General features: G+C 36.6%; 1 protein-coding gene across 5 annotated transcripts in view; it reads left to right on the top strand.

The window, feature by feature from the left end:
- The window catches only part of LOC150110721 (sec1 family domain-containing protein 2), a 397,942-nt gene that overhangs the window by 234,048 nt on the left and 140,853 nt on the right, over nucleotides 1-23,041 (top strand). For all 5 annotated transcript variants that reach the window (XR_016549025.1, XM_090400427.1, XM_090400445.1 and 2 more), the window contains exon 16: nucleotides 7,025-7,098. Coding sequence is in view for 4 of the 5 variants with exons in the window: in XM_090400427.1 (XP_090256553.1) it covers nucleotides 7,025-7,098 (74 nt within the window). In the remaining variant the exon portion in view is untranslated. The remainder of the gene's footprint in view (nucleotides 1-7,024; nucleotides 7,099-23,041) is intronic.

The raw sequence follows: 23,041 nt of genomic DNA, 5'->3' as shown, positions 1-23,041 counted from the left end.
CTATGTGCTTCGCAATCATATGCCTGGGAAAGGAGTGTCCTGGGTTTGATTCCCATTGTTGACGTGAGGAGCTTAGGATCTTTCTCAGACATAGCCAAGTTAGCCAGTCTTGAGTGTGGACTGCAGGGTTTTTTCCTCCTGCAAGCAGGCAAACAGGCCCCGTGAATATGTGCATCTACAGACATAGGAAACACCGGGAGGCATAGGGCTAGTCACCCTATCCTCGGGGCAGGTACAGCTTGAAAGGGCTTAGGATAGCTCCATAACAGGCCAATAGGCCTAATACAAAAAAGGAAGAAGAAGAATTATTAACTTTCTAAGGAGGAGGAGACAGGCCTATTTCTTCTGATCTGGACCAGAGCACAATGATCACTGCTTTGTGCATGACTGTATTTGTGTTAGTGACTGTTTAAGAATTAATTGCACTTCTTCACTTTTTAACAATTTTTTTAAAAAAACTGCCATGTATACAAAGCTTTTTTTTTTTAAAAAAAATTTGCTATTAAATTATTATTTTTATTATATAATCTATTATTTTTTTTATTATTATTGTGAGGGCATTCCAAAAGTAACCCTATGGTGATAGATGTTGTCATTGAAATAAAAAAAAAAAAAGATAATTTGAAGAAGCACTTTTTTTTAAAAAGGGCCCACCTTTCTTAATTGGGTTGTGGGGGCAGGTACAGCTGCAAGAGGAACTTCCAATGGTCATGATCCTCCACCACCAAACTCAGGTGTTCTGGTGAGACTCCCAAACGTGTCCACCCAAGGTTTTGGATATGATCTATCCAGCAAGTCCTTGGCCTTACATGTGTCCTCCTGCCCTCTGGCTTGGCAAAGAGAGGTCTGCTGGGGGAGCCTCTCTTGTGGCATTCTGACCAGGTGCCCGTACTAATGTAACTGTGATCTCTCAACACGGAGAAGCAGCGGTTGAGTATTGAGGGTTTCCCGAATTGCAGAGCTGACTCTGTCGAGTCTTGTCAGTCCCATAACTCAAAAGAACCTCATTTCAGCTGCTTGGATTCGTGTCTGCATTCTTTTAGTCATTACCCAACTCTCTCATGACCATAGGTGAGGATGGGAACATAGACTGTATTGAAGACAGCCAGCTTTGCTATCTGACTCAACTCCCACTTTAGTACTACCGAATGGCTAAGCTCCCGCAATATTGCGCTTGCTGACCCAATCTGAGTATCTAGCTCTATGTCCCACTTTCCATCACTTGTGAATATGGACCCAAGGTATTTAAACTTCTCCACCTGCCTCAGTTGGACTCCATTCACATGTATAATGCACTGGGATGGTTGTCTTGAGACTACAAATGTTTCAGTTTTGGCCACACTGATCTTCATTCCAGTTTCTGCACAAACAGCTACAAACCTATTCAGGTTTCGCTGGAGGTCATCTGTGGAAGAGTTAAGCAGAAACTAGGTCTGCAAAAAGCAGACATCCAATGCTACAGCTTCCAATACTTGCACACTCACTGCCTCGGCTGTGCCTATTAATCCAGTCCATAAATATTATGAAAAGGAGGGGTGACAGAATACACCCTTGGTGGAGGCCAATGAGGACTGTGAAAGGTTCAGACTTTGTGCTGTTTACCCTGCTTACACAAAATTTCGGGCATTCATACAGGGACTTGATGGTAGCTAATAGTTGGCCATCCACTCCATACTCCTTTACTACTTGCCAAAGCTTATCCCGAGGAACCCGGTCATATGCCTTCTCCAAGTCCACAAGACGTGTAGACATTCTTGGCATATTCCCAAGATTTCTCAAAGACTTGCCTTGAAGTGAAGATTTGGTCAGTTGTTCTTCTACCAGGATGAAAGCCACATTGTCCTTCCTGGAATTTAGACTCAACTATGCTCCTGCACCTTCTTTCCAAGCACCTAGCATATACTTTCCCAGGCAGTCTAAGCATAGAGATGCCACAATAGTTGCTGCAATCTCTCTGGTCTCCCTTCTTGAAGCCTGGTATTATTATTATTATTATGCCTGTCTGCCATTGCATCCAGTGTGTCAGGCTCCAAGCAACCTGACACACTCGAGTCAGTGAAAGAACACAGTCTCAATTTATGGCTTTTAGCATTTCAGGCCGAATTTCATCATCTCCAGGGGCCTTGCCCGATTTTAGCGCTTTTATTGCTAAATGGACCTCTTCTGCTATGAGACTAGTCATCACCCCGAACTGCAGCTCTTGGATGTCCACAACTGCTGGGCCACTGGGTTAAAAAGGCTCTCAAAGTGTTCCCTCCATCTGAGGAGGATACCCTTCTCAATTGTTAACAGTGCACCATCAGAGGCCTGTATGCAACAAGAAATTCAGTTTTGATCATATCCCCACTGTATACCAAATTATACCAGAAGCATGAAGGAACAAGACAAGACAAGAGATATTTCAAGGCCATTTACCCTTCAAACACTGTGTGTACAGCCATTACTTTCACATTCCAACCCCCAATATTACACTGCAGTTGATTCCTTTATGCTACTAATTACAATGTTATAATATTGTGATCTTTGATATTTAATTTAAATTAAAATTTAAATTTAAATTAAACAACATGGACTAAAATGAGCACCAATCAGGAGATAAAAAAAAAATTACATCCACATATTCCAATAATAGCAAGAATCAAAGAAAAACAGTTACAGTGTGTGGACATGTGGACAGAATGCCTACTGAAAGATTTTCTTAAATTCACCAAAATGAAGAGCAGAAGGAAAGACACTGATAGGAAGAAGACCGAGAAGGAATAGATAGAAAATGTCTAAAGTATAAGTGGTCTGAATTTTCACAGAAATTTAAACAGTTTGGCTGAAGATAGATTGGGCTGGAAAGCTGTTGTTCATGATAGCCTCAACAAGCCTTAGGCAGATTTTGATTCACTTGACTAAGTGAATTTATAATCATCATCTGCCTAAGGCTTGTTGAGGCTATCATGAACAACAGCTTTCCAGCCCAATCTATCTTCAGCCAAATTGTTTAAATTTCTGTGAAAATTCAGACCACTTATACTTTAGACATTTTCTATCTATTCCTTCTCGGTCTTCTTCCTATCAGTGTCTTTCCTTCTGCTCTTCATTTTGGTGAATTTAAGAAAATCTTTCAGTAGGCATTCTGTCCACATGTCCACACACTGTAACTGTTTTTCTTTGATTCTTGCTATTATTGGAATATGTGGATGTAATTTTTTTTTTATCTCCTGATTGGTGCTTATTTTAGTCCATGTTGTTTAATTTATTTTCCTCAAAGTCTGCCAGTCTTTGTTCTTCCTTCTGTTTGATAACAGAGTTTCTGCACACCATAAAGAACTGTAGAGAGTACCATTGAGCTATATACTTTGATTTAGTTCTTTGGCAAGATCTGTAATTTAATATATATTTGTAAGTTTGGTCATAAGTAGACCATCCTAGATTTATTCTGTGTTTAATAGTATGCATGTGAAGTGTGACTTGAATACAGAATTCATGGACAGTGATGTATCAGTGACTGAAAGTGAAATAGCAAGAATGTAATAAGAAGAATGATTGCTCATCTGATAACAAAGAGAGATAACATGAAAGAGCAGTAAGTGAACGATGCGAGTGATCTGGTGAGAGAACTACTCATTGATAGCACAAATCATAATAAATTATGAATTATGGAAATAGCAAATGTGGTACAAATGTGGTGAATAACAGCAGAAGAAGATGGAAAAGACAGTGGAATGGTAGAAGAATGAAGGGAGGATGGTAAAGAAGCTACAAAAGATATAAACATGAGTGAGGATACTTGTAAGGTTCAGGAATGAATTGGGGCATGTGCAGAGTGAGATAGGACATTTAGAGAAGAGATTGGTGGTTGGAGTTGTAAGAAGAAAGATGCCAATGGTAGATGAGTCAATGATGAAAAATTGCAGTGGAATGATGGAAAGTGGTGTAGTGCTGTATGGAGACTCTGTGGTGAAAGATGTGAAAATGGAGCAGACAGATACTGAAAGCATGTGAGGAGCAATAAGAGGAAGAGTGACTGAGGCTGTGGAGAGAAGAGGAAGTGAAGAGTTGACTCTACTACTAGGAACAAATGTTTCGTGAGGCAGTATGAATGAGGTAGCACAGGATCTGTGAGTGTTGCTAGAGACAGTGAAGTGGACAGAATGTGAGAGAGAGAATTGTGAATATATTGCTAAAGTATAATATTGGAAACTGAGAAGGAGAGCAATGATTACAAATGGCATGATAGCTAGAATGTGCAGGAAGAGAAGTCTTGAGCATGTGGATGTATGGGATAAACTTGAAGGTAGGAGATATCTGTTTGTTGCAGATGGGCTGCATTTGAATGTGAGTGGTAATGTGAAGCTGGATAGAATGGTGATGAGAAGAGGAGAGTGTGTAACCAAGTCAGGAAAATAAAAATGATAATGGAAGACAAGGATGCAGAGATGGCATAAATTGGAACAACAGCATCATAGGATTCAATGATTGGGGGGGGGGGGGTAAGGAATCATGGGAAGTACCAGAGGAAAGATACTATGCTTATAAACCAATGCAAGGAGTTGTTAAAAGTTTTTCACTTGGTTATATTATAAATTAAAGATACCAAGAAATTCTATACTTGGTTTAATCCATATTCCAAGTGTAAGCAAACAAAAGTTTACCCCTGAAGTATCTTTCAGGACTGGGACAACTCGTGGCAAAGGTGGTATGATTTCACATTGCTTGCCTTAGTATCCCATAATGCAAAAGCACACTCCTTGCAGACATGTATAATGCTATGCATTATGGGAAGGGTCACTACCCAGACCGGTTTTGGCCTTTATTGAGGTCTCGTCAGTGGGAGCCAGACCTGTTATCTCACCTGGAGGTGAGATACCAGGCGAGTGAGTGGTGCATGATTGGAATTTCTTGTTTTCGAGATTAGCTTAAATTCATTCATGCTATCTGCATAAATGAATTTAAGAGAATATATGACATGTGACGTGCGTGATATGTGGCCTCACTTGATGAGTCACTGATTCTCTAGAGTTTTCTTATAATAATAATAATATTTTAGAATTATTATTTAATAGAATCTCACCTGTTTTAGTGTTCTTTGTCTTGGTATACCTATTATTATTATTATTATTATTATTATTATTATTATTATTATTCCTGACACCTCCAAGGAGTCCGAAGACTCATCGCAGGAGGACACCTACAACTGTCTCAACCACTACACCGAACCTCTACTACGAATCATCTTCATCCACGCCATCTATTATGTCATGGCATTCATATTTCCCTAGTTCTTCTGCCTATTCAATTAATTCTCAATTGATACTTATTATGTTGTTAGTGTCTACAGTTCTTCAAGTGTTGAGTTTGATTTTGTTCCAGTAGCTGGCTTTTCACTATTTGTTCCTGTTACCTGATAAAAACAGTGTGTGTGGTGGGGGGGGGGGTTAATTGGGAAACTCCTCAACTGACATGAAATTTCATGATTTTCCATACTATTTAAGCCAATAAATATAATTTGATACTGAGTTCTGAATTGATATCATATAACATTGTAAAACATTAATATAATATGTATATTTTGTTCCAGTAAGTAGCTGACGTTTCACTATTGCTGAAGTCCCCTTACAAAAACAGTGTGTGGGTGGAGCTTGTTTAATTGTATAATACTAATTATGTTGTGTTATTTGTATTTTTCTAGTTCTGCCAGTTCAACTAATTTTTCCGTTGTTACTTAATATAACATATAACATTGTTTTAATAGTGTCTACTTTTGTAAATATAACAGCCACCTTTAGCTGAAGTTACCTGAGTTTCAATGATTATACTCAAATAGTACCCTATTCTCAACATTGCAGACACTGTTATAATAGCTCATGCACTATAACAGACTATTAAAAATTAATTCCCACTGAAGTCCCAGAGCACATTGCTGCTTGTAAGGAAATTTCACTAATAGAACATTTCACTATAACAAATTAATCTAGTGGCCCTTTTGAGTTTGTGTAGTGATGACTGCATATGTCATTCATTAAAACAATAGATAATATTTGCCTCTTCCATTTGATAATGATGGTATAGGAATTCATATTACTATATACCTATATAGGAAATTAAAATTAAACAGGATGAATGGCATAAATTATAATACAGTCAACTCTCACTATATCAAACTTGTACTGACTATAGGGATAGTTTGGTCTTGACTCAATGGAGGTCTGTTGATAAGAATAATAATAAAAACTGATTTTTGTATACCCATTCATATACCCATTCAAATACCCATTCAGACTTTCCATTGAATCTGAGTACAAATTATGAACATTGCAAAAGATTCCATTGGGACATATTCAGTATGTTAAACAGTATTATGAGAAAGAATACAAATGTGCCGGCAGATTACTGGAAGACTCTAATACAGGATGCTCTATAAAGTTGATAAATGTCGAGAAAAGTAAAATCTTCTGTAAACAGTTTTTTTTCTTTTTTTTTTTTAGCATGCAATTATATTTAATAAAATTCAGCTTATAACAAAAATTACAAAAATTTGGTTTCAATTGCCCTGAAAACAAGTAGACAGGTACAATTTTTGTACGCTCATTTTTGAACTGAGTTTATTTTGTTTAATTAAAAACATATTCTTCATTAAAGGGAATCAAAAATTTTTGATTTATTGTTCAGTGTAGTGCAGTCATTGTAATAAAAAAGCTGGGTTCAGATCCTTGCATTCTACCGAGGATTTGAACCCAAGTTTTTCATTATGGAGGTAAAATTGGATATGGAGATAAAATTTGTTTCATTCCACAAAACAAGTAAGAACACACATTAACAGACATACTGAACTCAGTTGCTTTAACCATAATTTTAATTAATCCAATGCTTTCAACTGCTTGAAAAGTACTGGTTAAATGAAATAAATTTCTGGAGTGATCTTCATGGTAGACATAAAAAACTTTACTGTATTTAAGGTTAAAATTTTATGAGGTACATTTCATGAATACAGAATAATAATAGTAATAATAAAAATAAACATTTCATTTTGCAGGTAATTATTGGCTCAACAAGGCTTCTTACTCCATCAGATACTCTAAGATTGCTATATAATGGTGAAAATATTAGGTAAAATTTGTTACAAAAAGAGAATTTAAATTCAGAAATAAATATTTAAAAAAAATTGCATGTCCCCTGAATTATTATTTTTAAGTGGCATATATATATATATCTATTTTAACTTCTTGTATTCATACATACAGCAACACTTGCTTGGTTTATGGCATTAGTATAAAAAAATGTTTCCTGTTAGCATGCCATGGCAAGGAAATTAAAACACACACATATATTTTTTTTTGGGGGCTTTTTACAGCCTTCTTCAGGTGTTTTTATAATATATGTATAGTGACTTTCATGTGCTAGTCACAGTTTTTTATCTTCAATGTTTAAGGTTTTTTCTTTCATAAAAACACCTGAAGAAGACTGTAAAAAGCCGAAACTAGTCATGTGATACTATTAAACCTTTTTCCTTTTTTCTCGGTTTTTGTCATTCAATTATTTTTAAAAATATGGTTAACAACCGAGTAGATGAACCTTCATGCATTTATAGCCTTCATGATGAGGCCTTTCTTAATAGTAACAAAAGAAACTTCAACAAAACACTGAAGAAGATAGGACTGAACATCAACAGGTTAGTCTTTTTGAAATGCTGTAAATTCCATGCAGTTTTTCCTAAGTTCATATCTTTTAAAGAGAATATCACAATGGAACGTGCCAGAAGAATATATCACTAAGCAAAGTTAGACCTTCTTGCCAAAAGAATATTTGACACAAAACGTACTCTTGCTTTTTTGTTTGCCAAAAAAAAAGTACATTGTCTAGAGATTCTCAAATACTTGAAGAATCTCTAGACAATAAAAGTTGGCATCTCTTTAGCATGCGTAGTGAATCTCAAACAGCCCAAATCCAATATAAGAACAAATTAAAACTTATTAGAAAATTTGAAACCTTAAAAAGAGTACAAAATAATCTGAACTTCTCAAGACCCCACATCAACCCTGATAAAAGTTTGTAATTAATAAATCATCTCACATCCTTTCAGATGCAGAAAAAAGTATCCTCAGCAAAGGTTTAAATTTTAATCCTTCTCCGAAATCTATCCCAAAAGAATCACTCCTCACCAAGATAGAAAAGGCTGCTTCCTTCCTCCCTCCACAAGATGCAAAACTTCTCTGTATTGAATCCATCTTTATCACCAACAATGCAAAACCACCCATAGATAACATCTCTTCATCAGAATGATAGGCTCTTAAGAGTTTAAAAAATAACAGAAATATAATTATCCTTCCTGCAGATAAAGACAATGCCACAGTTGTGCTTAACTTTAAAGATTATAAAAATAAGATGCTTGAATTACTACAGAGTGACACTTACTCAATTCTTGAGCGAGATCACACTCATGAACTTCAAAATCGTACTAACAATTTATTAAAAACAACTTCTGAAATGTCTAGAAACATTCGCCTTTCTCTTCACACTCTGCATCCACTTATTCCATGCATATATGGAGTTCCCAAGATCTACAAAGAAAATACCCCACTTTGTCCCATCATTGAAGGCATTGATTCACCAACATACAACCTTTCAAAACATCTCACAAAATACCTCAAATGTTTTTCAGGCAAGTCTTCATCTTTTATTAATAACTCTACGGATTTTGTATCATACATTAAGGATATTACTGTTAAAGAAAATGAAATCATGACTAGCTTTGACATGGTATCCTTGTTCACAAATGTTCCTACAGACGAAGTCCTGACACTTCTCAAAGACCAGTTATCCAAAAAAATGTTAGCCTTACTTGTGCATTGCGTCAAGTCTGGATACTTCAGATTTCACGACACAATCTACAAGCAAAATCATGGTCTAGCAATGGGTAATCCTTTATCTCCTGTACTTGCCAACATTTATCTGGAAGATTTTGAAGTCAAAGCTATCTCTTCCTATTCCTTAGCACCTAGAATTTGGAAACAATACGTGGATGACATTTTCCTCATTTGCAGCCATGGACATGATTCTCTCCTGGATTTCCTTGAACATCTCAATAGTTAACATCCGAATATCCAATTCACGGCTGAATTTGAAACTAATGGCTCCCTGCCTTTCTTGGACGTGAAACTAACCTGTTCTTCTGAAAATCTTAAAATTTTGATGTAGAGAAAACCTACACACACCAGTAGATATCTCCATAGTCAGTCCCATCATTTCCCTCCTCAGAAATTTGGAATTATTTCTACTTTGGCACATAGAGCTTGCTCTCTTCTTAATGACCCTGATGAACTTCATAAAGAAATCAATCTTCTTACATCTACCTCCAGACTGAATGGTTATTCTCAAAAAATTACTAAAAAATTACTTTTTAATCCTCCTAGTTGCCATACTCAAGAAATTAATAATGTTAAAGGCAATATATCTATTCCATACATAAGCACAGTTTCTCAAAAATTAGCCAACATTCTCAAAAAATATAACATTAGAACTTTATTTACTCTGCTTCCTAAGATCTGCTCTCCATCCAAAGCCTAGCCATCACAATCTAAAATATTCTGGTGTGTATAAGATATAGTGTGACTGCGACATCCCTTACTTTGGCCAGATGGATAAGTCTATTGAACTGCATATGGAGGAGCACAGGAGGGACATCGCTTACAAGAGAACACATACCAGTGCTTTATCCAGCCATGTCCTTTTTTTGGCCCATTCTGATGATGAAAACTATGGTCATACAATCCTTTGGGATAAATCCAACAACATTTTCTGTTGCCATGACGAATTGGAGAGAAAAAATTGTAGAATCTAGAAAAATCATCCTCAACCCTGTACATTTAAATAATAATTTAAGCTATAACTTCCCAGACTGTCATTCTGCTGTGATCAAATACTAGCGCTCATGAGATGCCATATGCACGCACTCACCCAACAATGTGGCCAACAAAGAAACTACTTTGAATATGTTAACTACAACATTTTCACATTAAATATATATAGTGACTTTCCTGGGCTATTCAGAGTTTTTTATCTTCAGTGTTTAGGGTTTTTTTCTTTTAGAAACACCTGAAGAAGGCTGTAAAAAAAAAAGCCGAAACTAGTCGTGTGATACTATTAAACCTTTTTTTTTTTTTTCGAATATAAATTAAATTATACTTTAATAAATTCCGATATTTCGGCAATGTCACGTTGCCATTTTCAAAAGGAACTTACAAAAAGACACGTGCACGCAGGCACTACAACACAGTAACCAAGAATGAAGATATGAAGCTATCGTTGATGGTGCCCTCTAGCGGGCTAAGTAGGTGTTCTTGGCCGTTGGGCTGAAGGTCTGCTGATGTATGCCTCCCAAATTTGGGGCAGTCGCATACAACCAAATTTGTTGAGGTTTGGAGAGTTTCTTAGGGCTGAGGCTGATTCCATAAATAGTCTTTCGAATTTGTATTTGCTACAGTGTATTACTGTAGCTTTCTTCCACCGTATTCTGTGGCTTGTATCCAGAGCATGGTCTGCAAGACCAGAATGGCTGTACTTGTGAAACCGGATGTAGTCCTTGTGTTCAGAAATTCTGATATTCGCTGTCCTGCCTGTTTGGCCAAAGTACGACAGTTTACAACTGCAAGGGACCTGGTATACACCAGGTAGGTCTAGGGGAAGTGGTTGGTCTTTGGTGAAGCGGATAAGGGATGCCAATTTTCTGTAAGGCCTGTAACAGGAGGCGAGGTCATGTTTTTTTAAAATTTTGGTAATTTTTTCCGAGGTGCCTCGGATGTAGGGAATGGTGATGGATTTAGAGTAATCTTTGTTGTGGGGGGGGGACTGTGGTTTGTAGGTTTTAATATTTTTTGGATTTTTGAGTACCAACATATCCAACAAGGAATTTAAAGCTCTACAGGAAAAGGAATAATAAAGAATTAGTTATCACCAAAGCGGATAAGGGAAATGCAACTGTAGTACTTAATGAAAAGGACTACAAAGGTAAGCTTAATGCTCTTCTATTAGATCGGGCTACTTACCTCCCTATCAATTACAATCCCACCAACTCACAAATCAGAAAACTTCAAAGGCTCCTTAAGAAAGTCACTTCTTGGCCTGTAGAAATTACCAACAGATTAAAGCCATTTAACTCTATACCCCCCCCCCCCCCCCGTATTTACAGACTCCTAAAAATACATAAAGAAAATGTGCCATTACGTCCCATAGTGGATAGCATTGATTTCCCCCACATACAAATTAGCTAAACATTTGGCCAAAGAGCTCACACACTATACTGGCAACACACCATCACACACAAAAAACTCAGCCTACTTCAAAGCCAGCATAGAAAACCTTACACTTCAACATACTGACATAATGGTCAGCTTTGACGTCTCCTCCTTATTCACAAATGTCCCACTCAAGGAAACTTTAGAGCTAATCCAAGCTAAATTTTCTCCCGATATCTCAGCCCTATTTCAGTTCACAATGAACTCAGGCTATTTCGTTTGGCAGGGAAAATACTACAAACAAATAGAGGGGACAGCCATGGGGTTCACCACTCTCCCCACCCTTGGCCAATTTCTTTATGGAGACCTTTGAAGAAAAAGCCTTAGCCTCTGCCCCACAAAAACCAACCATATGGCTTTGCTACGTTGATGATGTGTTTGCTATTTGGCCACATGGCTCTGAAACACTCCTCTCTTTCCTTACACACTTAAACAGCCAACATGCCAGAATCAAATTCACCCTGGAAAAAGAGGAAAACAACAGCCTCCCTTTCCTAGACACACTAGTCACCCGCCAGCCTGATGGAACCTTGGTTTTCTCGGTTTATAGAAAACCCACCCACACAGGCAGATACATTCACCAACAATTCCCCCCCCCCCTCACAACAATATGGAGTGGTGAAAACACTATACAACAGGGCTAAACTAATCTGTTCTAACGACATGGCCCTAAACACTGAACTAAATCACATCTTCAACACTTTCTCAGCCAATGGCTACACCCCCCCCCCCAAAAAAAAAATCCAAAAAATATTAAAACCTACAAACCACAGTCTCCCCCCCCCCCTTCACAACAAAGATTACTCTAAATCCATCACCATTCCCTACATCCGAGGCACCTCAGAAAAAATTACCAAAATTTTAAAAAAACATGACCTCGCCTCCAGTTACAGGCCTTACAGAAAATTGGCATCCCTTATCCGCTTCACCAAAGACCAACCACTTCCCATAGACCTACCTGGTGTATACCAGGTCCCTTGCAGTTGTAAACTGTCGTACTTTGGCCAAACAGGCAGGACAGCGAATATCAGAATTTCTGAACACAAGGACTACATCCGGTTTCACAAGTACAGCCATTCTGGTCTTGCAGACCATGCTCTGGATACAAGCCACAGAATACGGTGGAAGAAAGCTACAGTAATACACTGTAGCAAATACAAATTCGAAAGACTATTTATGGAATCAGCCTCAGCCCTAAGAAACTCTCCAAACCTCAACAAATTTGGTTGTATGCGACTGCCCCAAATATGGGAGGCATACATCAGCAGACCTTCAGCCCAACGGCCAAGAACACCTACTTAGCGTGCTAGAGGGCACCATCAGGACTTCTCGGAGAACGATAGCTTCATTCTCGGTTACTATGTTGTAGTGCCTGCGTGCACGTGCCTTTTTGTAAGTGCCTTTTGAAAATGGCAACGTGACGTTGCCGAAATATCAGAAATATTTATTAAAGTATAATTTAATTTATATTCGAATCTACATTGTTTAATTCCCTAAGTGATTTAGAAATACATAACCAACGTATAAGCCTGTCTACGAGAATTAAACCTTTTTACTCGGTTTTTGTCATTCAATTCTTTTTTAAAAAAAAAAAAAAAAATATATATATATATATATATATATATATACACACACACACACACACACACAAAAATAATTGAGAAGTAAAGTTGTGATGTCATTGCTGATCTATGATTGCAGTTTATATTTTCAGATGATGCCATTTTCTGTTTTGTTTATACTGAGATTAACATATACCAGGTTATATGGTTGTCTCTCCATCCTCCTCCAAAAGAAAGATAAAAAGAAAAATAAATATGTGAATATGGTTTTGTTTTAAATCCCGCCATAGCAATGAAAGAAAACAGTTTATATCAGTTTTCACTAAATTTCTATACTCAATTTTTGGAAAGTAAATATTCAAGAAAATATTGGCATTCAATGAAGTAGCTCAATTTTTTTTTTTTTTTTTCTGGTCTTCTCCTACAACAAGCTTCATCTTGACCAAGAGTTATTAGAGATTAGTGGGACTTGATTGACTGTGGATGATATAGTCATAGGAATAGAATGTAAAGGATATAGTATCATCAGAGAGGAACAGAAGGAACTGGATGAGGGTAGGGTTTTTACTAATGATCACAGAAGAATCGAAACCAAGAAGAGTAGAATATAGATGCTGAGGACAGTTCATTTGAGACTATCTGGTGTGTAATAACTATTATTTTTCCAGAAATGATAATGTATACTAAAATATGAATTATAAAATTCAATACTTTCCTATATTACAGCAATATTACATGGCCATCATCAGGGATCACAGAAACAATGATATGTGCACACAGATACTAACACTGAGTAAATGAGGCTGAAGAAAGGACAATAAAGTATGGCCTAAAGTCCTAAATGGTATCCCCCTAGTGAGCTGAATTGGGCTGTGTCTTGGCCATTAGGCTGAAGATCATAGGATGTAGGCTTCCAAATTTGGGGCAGTCTCATTCACACCAAATTTGTTGAGGTTTGGAAAGTTTTTCAGGGGCTGAGGGCATGAAAAAATAGTTCATGTTTGTATTTGCTGTAATGTAATAGAGTGGCCTTCTCTCTAGTGTAACCTGTGATGTCCAAAGCTCAGGATTTGCTAACCATGACCATGGTTAGCAAATCCTGAAGTCCCCCCCCCCCAGCCGACTTCTTTGTGAAGACCTTTGAGGGTAAGCCCTTAACCCCCCCCCACACACACACGTAAACCCCACTGTCTGGCTATGTACGCTACACAAATGATGTGTTTAGATGTGTTAAGAGAATTTCTTAACATGTCTAAACAATCAACATCTCAGGATACAGTTTACCTTAGAAAAGGAAAACAACAGTCTCCCATTCCTAGACACGCTGATTACATGCCAGACTAATGGATCCCTGTCATTCTCCATTTACAGAAAAGCTATACATACAGGTAGATACATTCACTAGCAGTCACTCCCTCTCCCCAACAATATGGGATTATAAAAACTCTATATAACAGATCAAAATTAATCAGTTCTGATATCAGTATCTCCTAACTACTGAACTTGACCATATCCTCATACTTTTTCTTAGCCAACGAATATAACCCCCAAAAATATTTAAACCCTATGACTGCATCCTCCTCCCTAGCAGAGATTATTCAAGATCTATCACCATTCCATATATGTGGAGCACATTCAAAAATTGACAAAAATCACTAAGAAAACAACAAACCTCACAACCGCTTACAGACCACATAAGAAATTGGTATCTCTTATCCACTCCTCAAAAGACCAGCCACATTCCCTAGGCTCTACCAGGTGTTTACTAGGATCCCTTGCAGTTGCAAACTATCCATGGCCAAACAGGCAGGACAGCCAATAACCAGAATTTCTGAACTTAAGGAATACATCTGGTTCCACCAATACAGCCATTCAGGAATTGCTTATTATGCTTAGGACATCTGCCACAGGATATGCTGGAAGAAGGCCACTCTATTACACTGCAGCAAATACAAATATGAAAGGCTATTCCTCGAATCTGCCTCAGCCCTGAAAAACTTTCCAAACCTCAACAAATTTGGATGCATTAGATTGCCCCAAATTTGGGAAGCCTACATCCTGAGATCATCAGCTAGTCTAGGACTACCCAATTCAGCCCACTAGTGGGTGCTATTTAGGATTCTAGTCCCGATTTTAGTTGCTTTCTTCAGCCTCATTTGCCCAGTGTTGGTACCTGCATACACATATTGTTTTTGTGATCCCTGATGATGGGCAGTGAAACATTGCCAAAATATTGGAAAGTATTAATTAAAGTTTTTTATAATTAATATTTAAGAATACATTGTCATTTCTGGAAAAATAATAGTTATGGGTGACCAACATATAAACCTATCTACCAGAAATAGCTATTCTGTGTGAGATAGACAATTATATATTTCATCCAACAGTATGAAATATATAATTGGTTGCTGCTATAATCTAGGTAAGGGAGAATGTAGATAACATGTGGCAGATGAGCACGATGAGTGCAGGGTCAAGTAATTATTATGGGAGATTTCAATTAGCTTGGAAGGAGGAATGTCATAGGGAGAGAAGAAAATTAAATTTATACAGTTACTGAAAGATAATTACTTGAGACAGCATGCAATGGAGGGGATATGAGATCCTAGAGTGCTGGATCTGGTCACAGCATCAGAGAACCTTAACAGTAACCAGTCTACTACACTGCCTTCACTTGAGAAATTGATCATGTAATCTTGACTTGGGAGATTGCCAGACATGCCAATTTTCTATTAAGAAGGGATATATATTGGAATAGGCTTAAGTTCGATTCTCGTCGCGACGGGAGGAATCTTTCAATCGATGGTGAGTTAGCCGATCTCATACGGAGGTAGCAGGGTTTTTTCTCCCGGAAACTCGGGTTTTTCATCCCGCATACATACAAATCGGCCCTTCAGAACACATGCAATTTACAGACAAAAATTACTAGTTGTGGTGGTGTTGGAGGTGGGCGGTAGATGGTGTTGATTCGTAGTAGAGGTAAGGTGTAGAGACAGTTGAAGATGTCCTCCCGCGATGATTCTTCGGACTCCTTAGAGGTATCAGGAATAATAATAATATATGAAATAACAAAACAGATGATTACAACAAGTTCACTGCTTTCAGCAGTGCCATGGTATAAGAATTTGGAGAGGAGAGATTGTTGGTAGTGCATGAGATGTGGTCAAGGGTATTTAAAGAAAGCAGTACCAGAATGTATACCCAGAGTCAGAAGGATAAGTCAGGTAGAAGTTGCAGACAAAGAAAAACTTGTGGAAGGAATATAAAGAAATAGGTGATCAGCATGCTCACGAATGGTACCAAGTACAGCAAGAAAGGATAGCCTGTGGTAAGAAAGGTCAAAGCTAATTATGACAGAAAGCTAGAGGTAACAGAAGCAAACCAAATAGTTGAATTACTCAGTGATCATTTCACAAGGATGTAATATGTTGGTGATGATGTTGCAATGTCTGATGTAATTTTGACAGGCCAGAGAATGAATTGAAAAAATAGAAGTGCTTAGAATATTGCAGAACTTCAATGTGAATCCAACCATGGGATTAGATATATTGCCCCATGTATTATTAGAATGTGCAAGGGAAGTATCAACTTCTCTGACAGAGCTGTTTAATTTAACCCTCATTACCAGGGAAAATAGTCCCACTGCATGAAGGAGACTCCAAAACAAATTGTAGGCCATTCAGCATCTTAGGAGTGGTGGTTAAGGTATTGGAGAAATAGGTGAATGACAGAATTCAGAACTGGATGAATAGAAATATGATACTTTATAAGGACCAACAAGGTTTTGTGAAAGGTAGGTCTCCTTAGTAATTTGCTTACTTTTTATAATGTGACAATGGAGTTGAATGAGGAAAATGGCTACTCAGTGATACTGCTGGTCTTTGCGAAAGCATTGGACAGGATTCCACATAAAACTCTTGTGGTAATTTGAACTAAAGAGTGGCTGATGGACAGATATTAAACAGTGGTTTATGGAGATGAATCCAGGAGAAGGAAGGTGACTAGTGGTGCTCCACAGGGCTCGGTACTTGGTCTTTTGTTGTTTATTTTGTACATCAGTGATATAGGAAAAGATTTGATGAAAAATATTCAGTTGTTTCGTGTTTTATATTTTCAACAGTGACACTTGTCATAATTCAGCATTGTATCTGTAATAAATAAATATATGTTATTTTAACAAAATAAAATAAGATTTACAAAAAATAGTTCACCCTCACCACGAACAAGCACCAATAATACAAGTTTCGTATCTCACAGAAATAATGCACGTAAGCATATAATACACTGTTATGCCTTTGTACTAGCCCTGTTATTATTAGTTATATAATTTACTTATCTTACTTATTCTCAGATATTCTGTAGCTGACAAATTTATATTCTTTTAAGTCGACTGCACCAGCTGGCAACTGAATTCTGACACACACAATTTAAAACTACTGAAAAATAATATAGGGATCAAGTGGTTTGCAGTCGTGGTCCCCCTTTCTTAGTTGTTAATGGATTCCCCTATTACTTATGCATGGTCCGAAATTTAACAAGTGGTAACTCAATTCTCAGAACAATGACAGACTCATGAGGTTTGAATTAAAGAAATACATTTATTTAGACAAATACATATATACACTTTAGTTAGAAATATACACTTTAGTTAGAAATTCCAATTCTAAAGAGCCTGAACTCCCCCCCCCCCCCCTTTTAAGTTAATATAACCCAAAGGTTTACTCTAAAATCTTATACTAGCAATCTCATTCTCTTCTTTGTGTAACTACGTTCAGGCTCATTTAATTCTTACAGAGTTGCTCAGTTCCCATATATAGGAATAACACATATACATAGATATATATTCTACAATCCTAATATGGAGCATATCAGACGTACTCCATCTTGCAAATTTCACATGGGACAATATTCTCTCTTATACTCAGGCTTTATCCTCCCCCAAAATTCAGTTAATATTCAAATTTAAGTTTAATACAATGATATAATGTTTCTTCCAACATAAACAGTTCGAAATCTTGGTTCCCAGCTCAGCTTAAGCTTAGGGTGTCACTTGCTCTTTAGACGTAGACAGAAATGTCCAAAAGAAACAGTTCTTCAGATACAAAATGGAAGGTGACTATATGGAGCTCCTTAACCCTCTGGTTCCTATACCCTCTTTGGTTATTATTCAATTATAATACGACAACTTGCACCTTACCGTTCTTGCTTTTCTGGTAGTTGTTGGGATTTCCTTAATTAGACTTCTGGGTTTCCTCACCGTATATTTCTTATGGTGTCTGCAACATTACTTCTATCCTTTTCAAAAAGATCACCTCTTCGCTAATTTATACGTTGCATGACTAGCCAACGGCTCTTTTCTGGAACTCTGGCTGCATTCCTCAGTTGTGGCTACGGTCGACACGGCACGTACAGCAACGGGAGAATGTTGCTGGGTACGGCGGCAAGCTTCACAGCTATCCAGCACTTGGATCGGGAACCAGGAACAGAAAAATAAGAGACCGATTGAATTACGCGCCCTAAACCTATATAGTCAATGTGAGCGCCTTCTCTTGGTGACTACGTCATGCACATAGCGGTGGCCGATTGGTCACCGCAACTCCGAACTGTTTTTGACATGGCTCAATACATGTATCATCTTATATACGTCTTTCAGCATTTATACATAATTTTCCTTTGTTAAATAATCCACAAACATTATCTATTTAAATTATGGGTTTCTCAAAAATCACTTAATATCTACTAGAAAATTGGTTAGACATAGTTCTGAATTATCAAGATGCACATTTTCTTCTGGAGGCATAAGCATATCCATGGATTTTAACGTTACCTTATGTTGGATCGGAAATAGGATGACTCATTAAAAGTGAATCGGCACTTTTTTCGACACAACAACACTGCCCAAACGAGCAGTGTTGGAATCCCTTGTAACGTGCAATGAGAAACAAACGAATATCGGCGAGGCTAGCTGCAATTGACTTAACGTGATAATTCTGACACTGCATTAGATCGCAGTGCATTTGTTTCGTAATCTAATGCGTTAATCGAACAATTCCAATTATTAACTATTCAATCAATATCAAAACATAAGCTTTAACATGTTGTATTGCATTTATATAATGTACGCATTGTTATTTATAAACACAAACAAAATTTATTTTTTTTATTTTTTCCTTGGAGAGTGCTGCAGTGTCACAGTGCTTATCTACGAGCCACCACTGATTAACACTGAAGACTTTTTCATGACAGGGAGAGAACAAGTGATCACCAGTGGAAGTTGTGTGAGTATGCAGTTAGCAAGAGCGTTTGGACTAAATTTTTTTACTTGGATGGGTGGTGTATGGGTTGCAAGAGGGGGTGGCGAGTGCTTCTTCGGTGAATGCGTTTAAGGAGAGGTATAATGGTATTCTGAATCTCACACAATGTCTTCTTACTCCAAGGAGATACCTATATAACAATAAATAATAATTATAAAGAACATTGAAAAACATTACAACTATCAGATATCTAATAAGTACAATTCTTTAACATAAATAAATATCAATTTCTAATTGGGCACATAAGTGCCAATCAAATGTGTTACGAAACCAAAATTAATAAAATTCTAATGTACAAGAGCAAATTGTAAAACAGTTAATAATCGTAAATTATGATGATTTTTACAGTATCTTTTGACCTAGTGAAGCCATAAAATAAGTACAGAACACAAAAGGTGTGATGAGGGTTTGGAAACCTCTGATTAAAAAAAAAAAAAAAAAAAGATTAGCCACAGTGAAATGGCAAAGTTTGTCTGTGGTACCATTTTTCCAATATGTCAAAATCATTGACTATATTGTGTCAGCCCTCTGCAGTGGGATATGTGTATTCAGATTTAAGTTAAGAAGTTAATAATATGGTTTTTGTAAAGCTGTTATATAACCTTTGTTACATACAAATGGTACAAATGTTACAAAACCAAGTTGAAAGTTTATTTTTCACTTGGTTAGACTATAATAAATTTAGTTTAATCCTTTATCCAAGTGTGAGCAAACAAAGTTTACGCTGAAAGTATCTTCAGGACTGGGGTAAGGTAGTACAACACTGAGCAACTCTTTGCAAAGGTGGAGCAAGCTAACATCATCCACTTGCCTTGGCTCCCACTGAAGAGACCTCAATAAAGGTCGAAACTAGTCTGGATAGTGGCCCTTCCCTAATGCATGACATTATACATATCTGTAAGGAGATCTGTTTTGCATTATGGGAGATACAGAGATAGGAGTGATGTTAGCTTGTTCCACCTTTGCAACGAGTTGCCCAGTGTTGTACGACCTTGCCCCAGTCCTGAAGATACTTTCAGGTGCAAACTTTCTTTGCTCACACTGGGATAAAGGATTAAACTAGATTTATTATAGTTACAAAACCAACTTTTGACAGCTCATACAAAATGACAGTTAACCTATAATGACTAATTTTAATAAATTTATTTCATATTTAAGCAAGACTTCTTCAATATCCATAGATACTGGAATAACACTTCAAAACTTCTTGTTCGTGAACATACAGAAATAAGCATTTAATGAACAGCTTTACAACTACCTTCCAAAAAATTAACATATATATATATATATATATATATATATTAAATATTGTCTGCAATAGTGTAGGTTCTATAGTCGATTTTCTTGAGTTTATGGAACAAAAAAAAACAAGTTTCTGGAAGAAAAAGACGCTTGCCTTTGCCAGAGATTGACTCACCTGGGAACTGGTTGAAGAAAGGCTTAGAAAAAATACTTCCAGTTAGCGACTAAACTTGAATCCGAAGATTGATTTAAGTTCAAGTCTAGTAAACCACTGGAGGAACTTTTTCTAAACCTTTGTTCGGCCAGTTACTGAGTTAGTCGATCTGTGGCATGGGAAACTCAGCTTTTTTGTTCTGTAAACACAAGAAAATCGACCATAGAACCAAAACTATTTCAGATAGTAACATATTCTTTTAGCATTAGGTTTTAAGAGATGGCAGCACTTTCTTGCTGGTCTCTTCATTGGTTGCCACTTATAAGTAATGAAAGTCATGGACCAGTTATCTCTGATTGGCTACCAGTGGAGAATCAACTGCTCACTGAGTCTCCAAAAGCTAGATTGGATCAAAAGGCCTCGCCTACTCATAAGGAAATCAAAGGTGATGGCTGATTTAGTTTACTTATATGAAGATTCTTAAGTTGTTTGATATGGACATACGCACAAGTACCGTGGCTATAATATGCACAGACGGTAATTGGAGGAAAAAGAAAATAAAATCGAAAAAGGGGGAAAATGGCTCAAGGAAAGCAGTTCCAAAACATGTAACAAGAATAAAATTGGGGAACGTTATTTAACTTTAGATGTTTATATTTGTATAAATGAATGCAGAGTATAGGATTGATGTGGATATTTTAGAAGAGGTGGAGGAGATGAAAGATCTGAGGATAATAGTGGATAGGGACTTAATATTTTATGGGAATGATGTTGAGAACATGTGTAGAAGTAAGGATGTTTTGATTCCATTGTACATTTGGTTGCCTGGTTTGCAAAAGGTTGAGCTGGAAAGTGTTCAGAGATGAATGTCGAAGTTGCTCTCTGGAATGTGGAATGAGGACAGATTGAAAGAATCTCTCCTCATATTCCTCACTAGGTTCTGCAAATGAAAATTGCAGAACCTAATAGATAGGAGGAAGAAGGGAGACATGATCGAGTCTTAAGTTGTTAAGGAGTAATTACCAGATTAATGTAGATGAGATGTAATTAACCAATATTTAGATAAAATAAAACAAAAGGAAGAAATAGAATGGCTGAATATAAAAACAATACTAAATACAGCAGCAAATGAAAGCTTAGGAAAGATAAAAAATTCCATAAAAGCAAAAAATTGTAGATATGGGATGATACAATCAAAGAAATGATCAAAATGAAAATAGAAGCCTATCATAAATGGTTAAGCAGTAAAAGATAAAAAAAATAGAAGATTAAATAGAATATAAAAGAATAAGAGCCATAACTAAAAGAGAAGTCCGAAAAAGACAGAGAATCATGGAACAAATTTGTTTCTAATTTATAACTTGATTTATATAAAATAAGGCCCAATGTATGTAAGATTTTGAAACACCTAAGTACAGATACTAAAGAAAACATAAAAATAAACAGTAAATTGACATTAGAAGAATTTCTATACAGAATTGTGGAGAGATATATATTTTAAAAAAAGATAACTGGCAAACATTTAACGAAAATGAAATAGATAAAGAAGAATTAGAAGTCAGCCTGAAAGAAAGAAGAAATGGAAAATCACCTGGAAAAGATAAGTTAGGGTTCAGAATTATAAATATGCAGGAATAAGGTTCAAAAAAGACTATTATTTTTAAATAAAATATATTCGAATAGTAATCCCCCCCCCCATTCCAATAGAATGGAAAAAAGCATTTGTGATCCCATCTTTAAAAAAAAAAGTAGTAGAGATGACCCAAAAAACTATAGAGGTATAATTATACTAAATTACTGTTTCAAAATATATAGCAGAATTTTAAATATAACAAACTAATAAAATATTCTGAAAACTAGAAGTACAGAATGGATTTAGAAAAGGACGATTATGTCTAGACCTGGTCTTTTGCCTAAAATTAATAATAGAGAAAAGAAGAGATACAATTTAGAAACACATGTTACATTTATTGATTTTGAAAAAGCATTTGACAAATTAAAAGAAGCATTTCATTTAACATGTTAAAAGAAAGACAAATACGAAATAATATTCTAGAAGCTATCATAAGTGCATATGGATAGGAGGATGTTAGGTGTGTTAGAGTCCACAAGATGGCGGCACTTCTTAGCCACCGCCTTCACTGCATACCGATTAATTAGCGATAGCCTTGGGCCAGCTATCTCTGATTGGCTACCAGAGGAGAATTGCCCACTCAGTCTCCAAATGTTAGATAGGGCTAAAATGGCCTCGCCTCCTCCCTATGTGGGAACAAAAAGGCGTTAGCTGATTTTTTTTTAATAAAATGAAATAAAAATATCCATTGAGGTATTAAACTTTCTCCTACTGTGAACTTAAACACACTCCTTTTTGCCTATTTGACCAAATAATAATTACGAATTCTGAACATATCTTACAGAAAGATATTTTAAATTTAAATGAAATAACCAAAGCTTATGGAATGATAATATCAACAGAAAAATCAAAAA

Source organism: Typopeltis vanoorti, chromosome 1 (assembly GCF_054136105.1).
Source record: "Typopeltis vanoorti isolate ZY-2024b chromosome 1, IOZ_Tvanoo_1.0, whole genome shotgun sequence".
In the NCBI taxonomy this organism is placed as follows: Eukaryota; Metazoa; Arthropoda; class Arachnida; order Uropygi; family Thelyphonidae; genus Typopeltis; species Typopeltis vanoorti.
Note: the sequence above shows the minus strand (reverse complement) of the source record. Positions and strands in the feature narration are given on the sequence as shown.